Genomic DNA, 15,039 nt, shown 5'->3' on the forward strand with positions numbered 1-15,039 from the left:
AATAACTGCACCATTCTTTTATTCATTCCAACTTAAATTTTGTCTTCCAACCTTCACAAGACATTTTCTCTCATGAAATTGTTTCCCTGTTCTGCCAATTATGTTCAGAGCCATGGATGCCCTGGATGTTCTATTGCTTCTTTCCACAAAGCTGTAAGTTCCAACTTAGATCAGTAGAAAGCAGAGAGGCTTAAAGCAGTGCTGCAGCAATTCTTTTTCCAGAAGGCAGAGCTGTGCATCCCCTCCAAGGTTGCCTGTCCCCAGGGGACATGAGCAGGACACAGTCAGTAGCATGCATGGTACACGCACAATGGGGAGCCAGTCCTGCTGCCTGGGTGGGGGCAAAGGGCAAGACTGGACATGGGGACATCTGTGTGTCTGTCAGCACTGAGACATGGATGATGCCCTAGGTCTGGCAGCCACTCACACAGTCTGGTCATCCAGCCCCTGCCTGCAGGATGCGTAAGAGGCATCACTCCAATGCCCATGCTGGCCAAATGCACCATGGCATGCAGAAGAGGAGAAAATAATTGCTTTACCAGCCCATTTCTGCACTCCTGCTGACCCAGGCTGAGACCCACTCCCCACCCTTGCTGCATGAACCATGACTGCTGGCATCTCCACCCGAGCTCAGTGCTCCCCCAGTGCAGGTTCAGCCCTGAGTCCTTGGCAGCTTAGCCCCATGCTGGCCTTGTCTGCAGCCTTCAGCCACGTCACTGGAGCCGGGTGCAAGGCTGACAGTGCTGCTTGTTGGGGTGAGTAGCCCAGGGCTCAACCCCATGTCCTCACTGTCCAGCCAGACACAGCCTTGTGCCAGCAGGGCAGTAGCTGCATGGTTACACAGCGGGGAGCTCTGCTGCAAAGGCAGCCCTGTAACCCACTGGCTGCTTGGGCGGTGAAGGCCAGAGCACTGGACATTCCTACTTATCCCCTGTTATCTTCCAGACAAACCCAAACTGGGTTTTGTGTCTCTGATGCAGACATACACTTGTCAGCCAAACCTGTCCTGTGCTGCCCCATGGATCCTTCCCTGTGGGGCCCATGGGGCTGCCAACACAGTCCAGGCACAGGGTAGCCCCAGGGTGCCGGGCATGAGGGGGCATAATGCATGCACAGAGCAGCTCCAGGTGCACTGGGACGGGAACGCAGCACCTCCATGGCAGGAGGGCTCTGTGGATCCCTATGGGTGGAAAGCTTGTTCTCCCACATCTGGGGTACCTCCAAGCAGAGCCCTTCCCCAGCCTTGGCATGCCCATCCCCATCCTGCCAGGCCTTACCCAGCTTCATGAACACAGCCCCCAGGACAGGGGAGACCTTTGTGACACCTGGGGTAATGTCACGGGTGGCACACAGCAGCCCTATCACAGCCACAGAGTGGACTCTGCCCTGTCTGCAATGCATTGCTGTCAGGGAAATCCTGATAAGGTGAAATAAGCCTACACTGCCAAGCCCCATCCATCAGCCCCCAGTGTCCTCAGGTTAGGGCACATGGGATTCCACAGACCACCTCCCCCGGGCCCCCAAAAGCCCAGCAGGGCAGAGCATCAGCCTGGACACAGACATGACTCCAGACTAGCCCTGAAAGAAAGATTCCACCAGAGGAACCATGGTTCCCTCCCTCCCTCCCTCCCTCCGGGCAGAGAGAGGTGAATCTGGACTTCAGTGGGCCAATTCTCCAGAGCAGTTCCAGCATCCTTTTGGGATTCAGTAGTGATGCAGTAGGATTCCCAGTCCCACTGGCTGCCCTAAGCAATGCTTCACTGGGGCCCTGGGGTGGGTGGGGGATGGGCTCTGCCCCACAGCCCCTGTGGTAGAGGTAGAGAGATCCTGATTCCCAGGGGGATATTGTACCAGCATAAGTTGGGCCACCAGCTGGAAAGCAGCTCTGCAGGGATGGGCCTTGGGATTCTGCTGGGCACAAACTAAGCAAGAGCCAGGGATGTGTCCTCATGGCAGCAGCCCAAGCTGCCCCAGGCAAAGCTGGGCAGGGTGCATCAGGGGCAGGCCATGCTGCTCCAGATGGGATCACCTGGGCAAGGCACAGACATGCTGGGGTGAGTTCAGCAAAGAGCCGTGATGGTGGTGGAGTGAGTGGAGCACCTGTACTGTGTGGAGTGGCAGTAGGAGCAGGGTCTGCGGAGACTGGAGCAGAGGAATTTTGAGGGATCCTGTTAATACACAGACAGGGAGGGTGCAAGGAGACAAGAGTTTGTCTCTTCCCAGTGATGTCCAGAACTAACTAGAACAAAATGCAATAAGAATAAACTGGGACATGGGAGGTTCCTTTGAATATCAAGAAACACCTTTGTACTGTGAGGATCAGGCAGTAGTAGGAGTTGCCCTCGGGGGCTGTGGTGGTTCCATCCTCAGGGATCCTCAGCTCTTGAACAGAGGCGGTCCTAGGATGTGGGCAGCTTCTGCAGGGGCTGGACAGCACAGTGCTCTGTGTACTGTCCGCACACAGTGGACACTTGAACAGGGACATGACTACAGCCTGTACGGCCACACACGTGGTTGGGCATGCACGGCGCATGGGCATACATTCACACACGTGCGTACACGTGTGCTCAAGGTGAGTGTGCATGCACCCGTGCACACCTGCACACACACCTGTATCCAGAGTCGTGCACGTGAGAACGCAGTCGTGAGTGCCCAGGGAAAGAGCGTGTGGGGTAAGCGCGGGTAGCAGGGGGTGGCCGGGATGGGGGAGTGCCCGGGAATGGAGGGTGCCCTAGATGGGGGCGGTACCCGGGATGAGGAGGTGCCGGGGCTGGGGACCCCCGCAGCACCCGCCGCTCTACCCTGGGGCGGGGCGGGGCCTGCTCGGCGCGGGCCAATCAGCGCCGGCTCCGCTGCCGGGCGCGGGCCAATCAGCGCCGGCTCCGCTGCCGGGCGCGGGGTTAAAGGCGGGCACGAGGGGGGGGGCCGGCCTGCGGGATGTGGGCGCGGGCGGCTCTGGCTTGCGCGGCGCTCTGCGCATGCGCACGCGCTTGGTTTGGTGGGGCCGTGTGCGCGCGGGAGGCGGGGGGAGCTGCCGGCGCGCGGTACGTGGCGTTCCTGAGCGCCGGCACCGGACCCGCGCTGGTCGAGAGCGTATGGGCCGCCCCCGGCCGCCTCCGCGCCTGCTGGGCCCGTCGCGATCCGCGCCTCGCCCGCGCCTTCCGCGCCGCCTGCGCGCACCGCCCTCCCGCCGCGCCTGGGGCCGCGCTGCGCCGGGCCCTGTCCGCGCTGTGGCGGCGCCGCGCCGCCTGCACCGACCCCGCGCCGCCGAGACCACAGCGCCGTCGCCGCCGGGGCTGGACGCTTCCAGGAACGCTGTGGTGCGGCGCAGGGGACTCGGCGGGGAACTGGAGCGAGCTGGGTACGGGGCGGAGGCGGGCGGCGGGAGCACGCGGTATCCCTCCGCGGGGCCGCACTCATCGGCGCCTCCGCAGGGCTGTTCCGCGGCCCCGACCGCTGCTGTCGGGAGCACGACCAGTGCTGGGCGCAAATCACGGCGCTGCAGTTCAACTACGGCATCCGCAACTATCGCCTGCACACCGTGTCCCACTGCGATTGCGACGCCAGGTAAGCCCGGGGCCGCGGGGTGAGGAAATGGGGGGCCTGGGGAGCCCGCCCTCTACCGATCCCTGCCCGCAGGTTCCGGCAGTGCCTGCTCGCCATCAACGACACCGTCTCCAACATCATTGGCGTCACATTCTTCAACCTGTTGGAGGTGCCATGCTTTGTGCTGGAAGAGAGTGAGGAGTGCGTCCAGTGGCAGTGGTGGGGCGGGTGAGTGCCCAGGGGTGCCCTGGCCGTCAGTGTGCCCTGCTCGGCTGCGTCGGGCATAGTTTGGTTGGCGTGCAGGACCTCACAGCATGTGGTGTCCCCAGGTGTGAGCGTTATGATGTAGTGCCTCTTGCCAGGATGGTGCAGCAGAATCAGTACCACCCCAGCCTACCAGCAGAGAAGAGGGGCAGCCCCACTGTGCAGCCCCCAGGCAAAAGAAGGACTTTCTCTAGAAGAGGGCGTAAGTGGCTTCGACAGGAACTGAGGGCAAAGCCTAGGCATCACCAGGTATGGAGACCTAAGACAGCCCAGCAGCTGCAGGGCCCAGGTACCCCAGCGTTGGCCAGGGACAAGGCTGAGCTCACAACCAGGCACCCAGCAGTGCAGTGGGAGTTAGAGCCTGGCCCTGCAACAGCACTGACGGTGTCAGGACAGGATGTGGTTGGAGCAGAGCAAGGAGCTGGAATCTCAGCACGTCCTTGGTATGGCAGCATTAGACCCAGCCCAGCCACAGCACAGTGTGGAGCCACCCTCATGCCAGCTGTGAAGGAGCGCAGGGAGCAGGGTGAGCTGGTACTGTGGGCAGCATGTGCACACTGCAGACAGAGTGGCCCAAGGCCTCAGGCTTGTGGGGTCATGTGCTGGGGGTGGCCCTTACCTCCCTGTTTTCCTCAGGCACAGGGTGCAGCTGCAACAAACACCTGGGTAAGTGTGAGCACCAGATTGCACCCCATGAGGCAAAGTACCAGCTGCACAACGTGGACAGCCGGACACTCCTCCACTGCAACTGCACACACAGGTGTGAGTCCAGGAGGAAAAGGACACTCTGTGCATACAGCTGGGGATCACAGGAGGTGGGATGTCTGCCTTGGCCAGCATTTGCTGATGCATGCTCTCCTGTGCCTGCAGGCTGGCACGGTGCCTCCATAGGGCAAGGGACTGCAGTGACATGGACGTGGCTGTTCTGGCTGACCATATCGCCATGGACTGCTTTGTTCTGGAGCTGCCTGCTGCCTGCAGCCCAGGCAGAGTATCACAGCAGAGGTAAGTGGGGAGGTCAAGAGGCCAGGGCCTGGGTGGGGCAGGAAACCAGTAGTGTAAGTGATGGCCCCTGCTCTGTTGTGCCACAACCAGGTCGCAGGGCAGGGGCAGTAGATGTTGGTGCTGCCAGGTTACAGTGATGCTCACAGATTTGCTTCTCCAGCAGCTGTACCACGGTGACCAGGGCTGTGCTTGTACCTGCACGGCAGCTCAAAAAGATTCTAAGACGCTGGGGCCTTCTGCGTGTGAGCTCCAAGGCCAAACATCCACACAGGAAGACACAGGCCAGGGGAGGCACCATCTGTGAGCAGTGCCAGCATCTGGTTGTACAGCAGACACCACGTGCTTGGCCCCACAGAGTGCTTCGATGAACCCAAGCAATGCTGCCTTGGGAAGGAAGGGGAGGAAGATGTGTGCAGCAGCTGCAGCCTGGAGTCTGGTCCTCAAGTCCAAGGGTGGCACTGAACATGGCTCTTGGCATGATGGTACGGAGCTGGGGACTACAGCCAGAGCACAGGCAGAGGGACTGAGAAGCCTCTCAAGGAGCTGTGGCTGCCATCCATGAGTATCAAAAGCAAGGGGAAAGAAATAGGAGGGAATGGGGAAAACCCATTGTCCTTCCCTGGTGTGCCCTGGGACAGGGCAGGTAGCAGGCCACCCCACCCCTACACTGGTGACCCTTCAGCTGGGGACCCTGAGCAGTGAGGTGTGATCCCAACCCTCTTGCCCAGGCAGGGTAGGAGGGCTAGGGTCAGTACCTGCATGCGGCAGAAAAAATAAAGGGTGGTCAGAGCATGGTGTATGGTGCAAGTGTTAAGCCTGCTGTCCACTCTTGATGCTGAGACCCCCACCCTGGGGCTGATCCTGCCTCCTGCAGTGAGCACAGTGCAGCTGGGGTGGGCAGGATCATTTATTTTGTCACTTGCACTATGTTCAGGCTGAGGCACAGTGGTAGAGCAGGGAAGGAGCAAGCTTTGATCTCCAGGGTACCCTGTGCTGGTCCTTGCTCTGTGCCCTTCACCATTCCTGCCAGAGCCCTGCCCTGGCCTCTTGTGCGACCTCAGGTGTGAGGTCAACATTCCTGTCATGGGACAAGAGTCCTGCACTTGGAAGTTCATGAGGGATTCCCCAAACGAGCTTTGCCCACCCTCCCCTGTGTTGTCACCTCACAGCCCTGCCCAGGGCAGGAGCTTGGGCTGGATGCAGTGAGGGTGGGGGGGGCTCTACCTGCCAGGCACACAGCAGGGGTGAGGAGTCACTGCAATAAATAAGGTAGGGAGTGTCGTCAGCAGGGAAGTGGCAGAGGAAAGCACACAGCAAGCACGCTATGGGGAGGAGAAAGGGAGCCGCTACATCAGTGGCCCATGGCATAGCTATGTCTGTCCAGTTCCTGGGGGCTGTGCCCCTCCTTTGGGGAGGTGCCACAGCCTGGGGGGCTGGTGGGGCTCATTTTCCGGCAGGGATAATAGCCCTGGTCTGAGCTCTCCTGCCGCTGGCCCAGGGCCTGGTCAATCATCTCCAGGCGCAATGCAGGCAGCAGGCCCAGGTTCCGGGGGTCAGCCCTGGCCAGGGAGCTGTCAGGAGACATACACCGGAGGCCACCTTGCTCCTGCACAGTCTGATAGAACGAACTGCCCTCTGGGTTCTTGGCTGCCTGTCCCAGCTCCTTGCTTTTGCCTGCGTGGTGTCCCAACTCATCCTGGGGCAGATGGATAGTAGGGATATTCCTGGGGAGGCTGCGACGGCTCTGGGGTGAGGGACTGCGGCTTGTACCCCTGTCCCGGCTTGATGGCCGCAGGATGAGGCCCTGGAACTTGGCCAGGCTGGGGCTTCGGCTCCGGTGACGTTTCATCTTGCCCGGGCTGGGGCTACGGGATTTAGGGGCCAGGAGGACAAGTGTACTGTCATCCTCTTCTGAGCTGCTGCCTGAGCTGTCCGAAGAGCTGCTGCCCTCCTCTGACCTGGGTAGGGAAATCTGCACCCCTGCATCAGCACTGCTGGCTGACCCTCACAGGGGACTGTTGGGTACCACACCAGCTGGCCTCCCCCATACTCATCCCCCCTCACCTCTTGGATGTTCTCACCTGGAAGGGCTCAGTCACACCAGCGATGCTATTGGAGGTGTTGCTGTAGTATCCAAGGATGTACTCGCCATTCCCCTTGGGCAGTGCTTCCTCAGAGAACATCACCTGCAGCCCAGAGACACCTGATGGGTACTGGGTTTGGCACAGGGGTGCCCCCCTCCCACCTCCAGTCCCAGCCAAAACCACAAATCTCTTGCTACAAACACCGCGAGCTTGCTCCAGGCTCAGGAAAAAGCAATAATGAGGTGCCTGTATCCCCCTACTCTGTCAGGGGCACAAAGGGGCCATTGTCCTGCCACTGTGGGGCAGAAGTGCCAGCAAGATGGCAGGGCTTGTCCCACCTCACCTGTGCACACAGCTGCTTCTCCAGGCAGCGCTCCCCATCATCACTCCTAGCCCAGACATAGGACACGTAGTCTTTAGGGTGCCGAAAGCCCACCTGTGTACAATACATAGGACAACACAAGTGAGTGGGACAATGTGAGCCCCACTCTGCAACATCAGTCTCCTGGTGCTCAGGCCCCTCTGCTCACACAGGGTGACCCAAAGCTGCCTTGCTCCACCCCCAGGTGTGCCCTGGAGGCCTGTGGGGCCCACAGAGCAGGAGGAAGAGGAAACTGCTGGACCTGAGCCTCCTGAAGCAGGACCACATGATGCCAGGGGAAGGGAGGGCACAGCTTCATGCCCTCACCATGTTCGCTGGTGGGGGTAGCTCAGAAGGGACCCCGCAGTGCTGTGCAGTGCTCCCCACTCCCTCCAGCCCCAGCAGCCCTCAAGCCCCTACCCGGTAGAGTCCTATCCAGTCCCAGGAGCTCCGGTGGAAGCCAACAGCCATCTTGTACCTGACAACTGCTTGCTCAGGCCTGCTCCACTCATCAGCCACATAAATCTCAACCAGGGGCTTGTCCACCTTGGAAGCAAACTGTCAGAGACAGGTACATGGTGAGCAACGGCACGGCAAAAAACTGCCTCTGCTGCCCAGGGCCCCCATGCATATACCCACAGCAGACCCCAGTAAGGGGCAAGGCAGCTGAGCTTTCCAAACAGAACTAAGTCCCCCCCTGCCACAAGGCTGGGCATTTCAACCCTGCAGCTCCTGCCTGTATTCCCAGCAGCCCTGGATAGTGCTCACCTGCACAGCAAAGATGGCAGCTACTGGCTTGTGGTCGCTGATGGTGTATTCCATGTGACTGCAGTAGCACAGCTGGCTTACTGACAACACACCCTGGCTGGGCCGGTGCCCACCTGTGCCCAACCCCTTGCTGGGAGGTTTTATCTTCCACAGGATGCGGTCAGTCCAGGCAGGTTTTCGCTTCTTGGCACTGCAGGGCACAGAGGGGCATCTCTTGCCTGGCAGGGGAAGTGGGCTCTGACCCAAACTCCCTCCCCCTGGCACTATGGCATGTATAGGCAGGGGATGCTGCTTATCTTGGCACTCAGCACAGCTGCAGGGACAGGCCTGTGCTGGCACCAGCACTGCCATCACACCCCAGTCCAGCCTGTGCCTGTCCCAGCATGGCTGCTTTGCCTACCCCACCCATCCACTCCAGCACGCACACTTGGCCTTGCAGCTGTGTGCTGAGTGCCAAGCACAGAGCTCCTGCATCTCTCAGCCCCACCTCATGCCCAGCTCTACTCTCCTACCTGCTGTCATACTTGTTGGTGCCCACATCAAACTTGAAAGTGGGTGGGAAGTTCAGGGGTCCCTCCTGGAAGCCTCTGAGAACAGGCCAGGTGCTTTTGGCAATGTTGAGCTGTGGGGAAGAGAGCACATCAAGGAGCACAGCAGCCCCCACAGCCAGACCCCTACACAAACCCCCACCAAGATTGCTCCACCCTCACACACTGACATCCCAGTCCTGTTCCTGCCAGTTCCCACAGCTCTCAGGGTTTGCCTATCTATGTCAGCAGCTAATCTCTAGACTCAATGCCTCAGCTCTTCACACACTGATGAGGGAAGTGTGCCCAGCTCCATCCAGACTGACCTGGGACTCTGCTGTCCCTTCCTCCCCCAGAGACATGAGAACCAGGGCCCTTCATGTCCTATGGGTTGCAAGAGGACATGCCCTGACCCACAAGCTGCATGGGCAGTTTTGGGGAGAGTCCATCATTGCTTGGGGTCCAGTATAGGCTTGCAGCATGCCCATCCCTCACCTGATCCTTCTCCCAGAGCTGGCTCAGGACATTGCTGTCAATGGCATACTTCACAAAACAGATGTCCAGGCTCTCGATGCGGAAATTGAGGTCCCCAAACCAGAACACGAGGCTGTGGATGGTAGCAAGGGCAACAGGCTGAGGCTACCAGAGCCAGGGACAGCAGGGGTAAGATGTCCCCAGCCTGGGGGCAGCCTTAGCCCACAGCACAGATGCTTTTGGGAACACTGGCACAGGTCAGTGCTCAGCTGGCAGCCTGGCCAGCTGCCAGGATTCTGTAGGTAGGACCAAGCATCATTAGCCAAATAGGCCAGACTTCCCGAAGCGGAAACTGAGGGTGGAAATTTCCACAGTGAGGCACCCATTGGATTCAGATCACACAGCCAGGACACCTGGGCAGAGCCAGCCCCTTTGCCTGACTGGTGCCAAATCCCAACAGTGCATGCAGTAGCTGTACCAGCCCTGAATGTGATGAGACCAAGACTCCCCTAAACACCTGCCCCACCATGCTGAGTCCATGCTAGGCCAGCTCTGCAGGCAAAACCTGATCTCCAAGCTGTGCTAGGATGCAGGGGACAGACCCCCAGGCCCTACATGGTCAAGGACTGGGACTGGCACTAGAGCCCAGACTGGGGAGCAAAGTGGTGAGGTACGCACTCATGATCCAGGATGCCGTTGGCCACAGGCCCCTCAAACTGCTGCATGTGCAGTATGGTGGCAAAGTCCTCCTTGCGCTGCTCTGCCTTCTCCAGGTGTGCTGGCAGGTGGCAGTTCAGGAAGCAGACCATGTGGCCGAAGATGGAGAGACGAACACTCACCCCACCCTTGTTGCCCTGCACCAAGAGGATCCCATGACTCCTTGGGAAACCAGACCCTTGCAATCTCCCCCCAGGGCCACACTCACCCAGTATCCCCCCAGCCCTGTCCTAGTGCAGTCTGTCTGGATGTCCTGCAGGAAGGGCAGGTGGTAGTACTTGGCAAACACCAGCAGGATCACACCTTGCATCCGCACTGTGCTGACCTGGAATGGGAGCAAGGGCTGGAGCAGGATGGTAGAGAGCCTGGGGACAGAGGGACAACTTGCCCTGCTCTGGGCCATGGGACAGCACCTCCACCCTTTGTGTTCCCCCCTATCCCACAGGTGACAAACAGCACATCTGGTTCAGAGATCTGTGCATACCCTCCTGAACACTGACAGCCAAACCTGAGCCTCAGTGATGTTGGGCTTACATACGCTCTGAGGCAAATTCCTTGGGGAGCTGAACCTGTCTGGGGGAGCTGAGCCTGCCCTGAGTCTTGCAGGCTGTTGCCAGCAGCTCCGGCCAGTTCCCACACTCACCTTCTCACCCTGGTTCAATGCAGGGGGCAACATAAACCCCAAAGCACCAGAGGTGAAGCATAAGCCCAGGAAAGGCAGCTGGGTGGCACAAGCCAAACAACTTGCTGGGTGAGATGCAGCAGCAGTCCCTGCTTAGATGGCTGCAAATCCAGGCAGCTCTCCCCCCACACCGCCCTCCAACCTGCAGTCCAGGTCTACCACTGTGTCCCACCTGCATGGCAGGCAGAGAGAACACCAGCTGCCAACTCCTTCAGGACTCCTTACCAGGATGAAGTGGAAGGGGCTCAGCACATCCATGAAGAGTTCACTCCACTGATCTGTGAAGAGGGCATCCTTCAAACGCTTGTTTATCTTGGAGTTTACCTCCTGCAGCCTGAGAGGAAATGTATGGGTCCTTCAGCCACACAGTAGGAAAGCATATGTATCCCAGTTAGTGAAAACCTGGGAGAGGTGCCAAAGCACAATGCTGGACAGCAGGACAGGGTGGGAAGGGCAGTTCAAGGGAAGACACTGATTTTAGAGCACAAACCAGCCATATCTTCGCTCCAGTGATTCTGGGCCATGTGCTGGCAGGAGGCACAAGTGGCTCTGAATCCAGGGATCCTTGGCCCTTTCTAAAGCAGAAGCAGTTAAGCTGCACAGGGTTGAGCAGAAGCCTAAAGCCCATCTCGGTGCGCAAGAGGGGCTTAAGTGGCCTTTCAGTCTCTACAGAGAAGTCATGTCCCAACAGCATGAGGTGTCCAGACATATTTGAGCTGCACAGCTTGAAGCAGCAGCAACCAGAAAGTTAACAGTGCTCCTCCCAGCTCAGCAATTAATGAAGAGAGGGAAAAATGTCCACAGAGAACAGTGCAATCAGGAAATGTCTTGCCCAAAAATATCGAGTGCTTAGAGCACAAAGACACAGATCAGAGGAAGGACACATCCAGGCAGAGATGCCAAGAAGTGAGGAGTAGCAGGACACTGTGTCCTGGCCAGAACATGGTCCCAGCAGGTCCCTACGTCAGCTACACCCCTCACCCAGCTCATCCATCCAGCTCAGGTTGACCTCTGTCACCCACACAGACCCGTTCCACTGGCCTGCAAGACTGAGGGGACTGAGAGGCTGGCTCCAACACAGCATCACAGCTCCAGCAGTGTCAACCCCTTGCACCACTATGCCCTCTGCAGCTGAGAGCTTGGGGGCAAGTAAGCCCTGGAGGCAGATCCAGCTCTTCCACCTCATACCAATAGGCAGAGGCTGCTTCCTGCTCCCTGTGCAAAGACAGCATATCCCTGGCCTTAGCAAGAATTCACGCACCACTGCAGTCCTCAAGAGACAGCCGCCCTCGCCTCACCAGCCTCAACCACAGTACAGTAGCACTGCCCTGACAGCTGGTCTGTGTACCAGGGGCATGGAGCCAATCCAGCCTCAGGAGAACAGCAGATCTATGTCCTTGAGGCCTGCATACCACATGCAAAAGCAGAGAGGAGGAGAATGCTCCCAGAAGACTAGGCCAGGTGAGTCAAATACCTTGACAAACCTGACAAGGACTGCCACAGCTCACAGCAAGATCAGGGCTAACTTGGCCCAGCACAGCCAGCCTCATGCTCGATGAGGATTCAAGTCTAATCAGTTTTCAAGGGTTTTAGTTCCTCTCAGCACTCCCATTTTACCAGGAGCTGATTCTCCATCACCTATTCTGACACTATCATTTGTGATGCACACCCTTCCCTGTTCCCCATGCCCCACAGGAGGCTGGTGCTGCAGCTCTTCTGTTCCTTGTCTCCCAGGGCTTTGGGGATTCCCCAAAAAGAGGACTTGTTAGAGGGGGAAGAGGAAGGAAAAGGGGGAGTCGCACCTCATCCTCTTACCCAATGGCGATCATGTCCACATCATTTGTCTCCCCCGTGTTGAGGTGCAGCAGGGACGTCACATCATTTGGGGGCATGGCTGTACCTACGTTCCAGGTGATCACTGTGATGCTTGGGAGGACAGAGGAAGAACAGGCTAACACGAGGGCTCAGAGGGGTTCCTTGTAACCCTGTAAGCCCCCAGCTCCACCAAGGAAGCTTTTTGCTGACAACACAAGTAGTCAAGGCTGAAGCTTAGTCATGGCATATACACCAGGTCCTTAACTCCTGTATGAGGGAGACAGGTTCTTGCCTCTAAGATCCCCCAGGATCTGCACCTGAAATTTAGAAACTGGCATAAAAAGCCCTCATCTTCATCACCACCAGCTGACGCAGGCTATGAGACAGGGTGTCTCCGGAAAACCACTTCCCCCCCTTCCTCAGGAAGGCTTGGGCTCCTGGGGAAAAGGACCCGGATCTCAGTTCCCAGCCCCTGCCAGCCACAAAGGCCAGGGCAGCGCATGTGACAGCAGTGCTGCAGCCCCGCAGCGGTGTCCTTCACCAACGCAAAGCCACATCCATCACAGCACATTAATGCCATTGCGCAACGGGCACCAGCAAAGAACCCACGGGCTCTTTCGGTAGTGACAAGGAGGAGCCTCCATCACAGGGCACACGCTTTAATAGGGAAGGAGAGCAGCGCCACGCTAGCCCCAGTCCTAGGGGACAGCCAGGACAGGTGGGACTCACTCCATAGTCGGTGTCTCTATCACGATATCCCGCACGAACAGTGGGCATCAGGCATCCTCCCCGCCGGGAGCTTGCCTGCAGCCTTGCACCCCAATCCTGCTGAATCTGCCACAGCAGAAAGAAGGGGCACAGCGGGTGCTGCCCCCGCGGTGCTGCGAGCCCCGTCCCCGTGGCCCCACTCACCGGAACGCGCCGTCCTCCGGGGCCCGCCCGGGACAGTCCGGCAGCGGATCGCAGACGTCGCCGGGGCCGAGCTGGCCGAGGGGCCGGGAGACGACGGGCAGCTCGCCCAGCTCCGCTCGGGGGGTCAGGTCCGCCCACCCGCCGGCGAGGAACTCGCTGGACACGGCCTTGGGCAGCATAGGGGCGCGGGGAACGGCGGGGCCCGCCCAGGCCGCGATGTGGTCACTGGACTCCGCTTTGGGCAGCATCTCCCGTCGCTCCTGCGGGGCCGGCGCGGGGAAGGCGGCTCGCCCGGGCGCTGCCGGGAACGGGGGTCCGCCCGGGCCGGGGGACAGTAGGGCCGGTAGCGGGAGACCCTCGGGCGGGATCTGGGCCGGGGGCCGCTCTTCGGTTCCTGCGCGCCGCGGGCAGTCGTGCCCGAAGCCATGCCCGTCCGGTCGGGAGCTCCTACGGACGCCCGGGACGCCGCCGCCAAGGAAAGGCGCCGCCGAAGCCCCAGCGTCGGGCGGGAGCCGAGCCGCGCTCCCCGGGCCGCGCAAAGGACCGGGTCGGGACCCCGCGCCGGAGGCCGAGCCCCGGTCGGCGCTACCGCGCCGGGCCGGGTCCATCGGCAGGAGGAGACCGAAGCGACCCCGACCCGGCCCCGTGCACCTTGCGGCCCCGTGCACCTTGCGGCCCCGCCCCGTGACGTAGCCACACACTGACGTCAACGCCCGCCACCTGCGCGACGCCTTAAAGGTGCAGGAACGGCCCCACCCGTCGCTCACCTGCCACCCCGCTCATGTGATGGCCCGCGCCTCGTCCCCTCCGTCCCCCGAAAGCCTTTCCTTGCGTGTGCGCACCTGCTCTTGCACGTCCACATCTGTCTTTGCATAGCTGTCCTTGCACATGCACACCAGTCTTTGCACACCTATCCTTGCATGTATGCATATGTTCTTGTGCATGAACATTTGTCCTTGCAAATGCACATCTGCCCCTGAAAATGAATGCTTGCCCTGGTGCATTATTGTGTATATGACTGTTCACCACTGCAGCTGTTGTGTCAGCTTGTGCCAGATGTGTCTGTGGTCTGCTGCAGTGTTTGCGTTGTTGGTGTGTGCACACACACCCACCCTTGTGGCAGCTGTGTGTGTGTGAGAGAGTGTGTGTGTATTTACATGTGGGCTGTAGCATTGGGTGTAACTGGTCAGGCAATGCTACCTTCCCAAAAGTGCCTCCAGAGGAGACAGCGTCTAGGCAGGCTGCAATCACACACACACAGACACACACACATACTCTCTCTGACACACCACGGATAGCAATCACAGGAAGGGTCTCTATATGGAGTTCCAGTGAGGCTTATTCCAATGATGCACCAAAGGGGTCCAGGAACAAACACAGGCAGCAATGGAGGGTCCAAGAATATATGTGGGCTTGAGGGGGAAGATCCAAGGGTCAGGGCCCAATAGGAACAGGGGAAAGTGGTGCAGAGGCGGGGTCAGGGACAGGGAGACAACGGGATTACAGGGGCAGAGGAGCGCACCAAACTGGGGCCAACAGGGAAATAGGGAAGGGAGAACTTTCTAGGGAAGGGACATTCAAGGTAAAAAGGGGAGCGACAGCCAACAGGCTAACTGGGTATATGAACTGGGGTACAAAAAAATGGACGTGCAAAGGACTATGGGAGAAGCCCTTCTTATTAACTTTAAAATGGGGGAAAACCTTTCACCCTGGAGGCCTCCTTCCACACCATGATAGCTTTTTGCTCCAGAGCCTCCACAGTGGGCTGTGTGTTCTGCATGTGCCTCTTTGTCTGTGTACTGCTCTGTGTGTACAGCAGTGTGTGTGCAGATGTGTGTGTGAAGCTCTGTGGCAGCTGTGTGTGTCTGGTGTGCAGCTGTGTGT

At 59.2% G+C, this 15,039-nt stretch overlaps 2 protein-coding genes across 3 annotated transcripts; one reads left to right on the forward strand and one right to left on the reverse strand.

Moving 5' to 3' along the window:
- Nucleotides 1-2,937: 2,937 nt before the first annotated feature.
- Nucleotides 2,938-5,605, forward strand: PLA2G3 (phospholipase A2 group III). Its single transcript, XM_005534067.3, has 7 exons — nt 2,938-3,361; nt 3,435-3,567; nt 3,640-3,774; nt 3,876-4,336; nt 4,447-4,570; nt 4,681-4,815; nt 4,976-5,605. The coding sequence occupies exons 1-7, from the start codon at nt 2,938-2,940 to the stop codon at nt 5,181-5,183; spliced, it is 1,620 nt and encodes a 539-aa protein (XP_005534124.3). The 3' UTR covers nt 5,184-5,605.
- A 104-nt stretch (nt 5,606-5,709) lies between these two features.
- INPP5J (inositol polyphosphate-5-phosphatase J) lies at nt 5,710-13,824 on the reverse strand. Of its 2 annotated transcripts, XM_005534065.3 has the most exons (12): nt 13,156-13,824; nt 12,244-12,354; nt 10,654-10,762; nt 9,955-10,071; nt 9,708-9,883; nt 9,051-9,162; nt 8,541-8,650; nt 8,029-8,218; nt 7,681-7,818; nt 7,243-7,335; nt 6,897-7,001; nt 5,710-6,787 (listed from the first exon to the last, which is right to left on the reverse strand). In XM_005534065.3, the coding sequence occupies exons 1-12, from the start codon at nt 13,761-13,763 to the stop codon at nt 6,167-6,169; spliced, it is 2,490 nt and encodes an 829-aa protein (XP_005534122.3). In that variant the 5' UTR covers nt 13,764-13,824; the 3' UTR covers nt 5,710-6,166. The 2 variants fall into 2 exon arrangements, with proteins under 2 accessions (XP_005534122.3, XP_014118014.2); XM_014262539.2 differs by lacking the exon at nt 9,955-10,071.
- Nucleotides 13,825-15,039: the final 1,215 nt, after the last annotated feature.

This window comes from Pseudopodoces humilis, chromosome 20, assembly GCF_049639895.1.
Source record: "Pseudopodoces humilis isolate 2021_Gansu_Grassland_sample_001 chromosome 20, ASM4963989v1, whole genome shotgun sequence".
NCBI lineage: Eukaryota > Metazoa > Chordata > Aves > Passeriformes > Paridae > Pseudopodoces > Pseudopodoces humilis.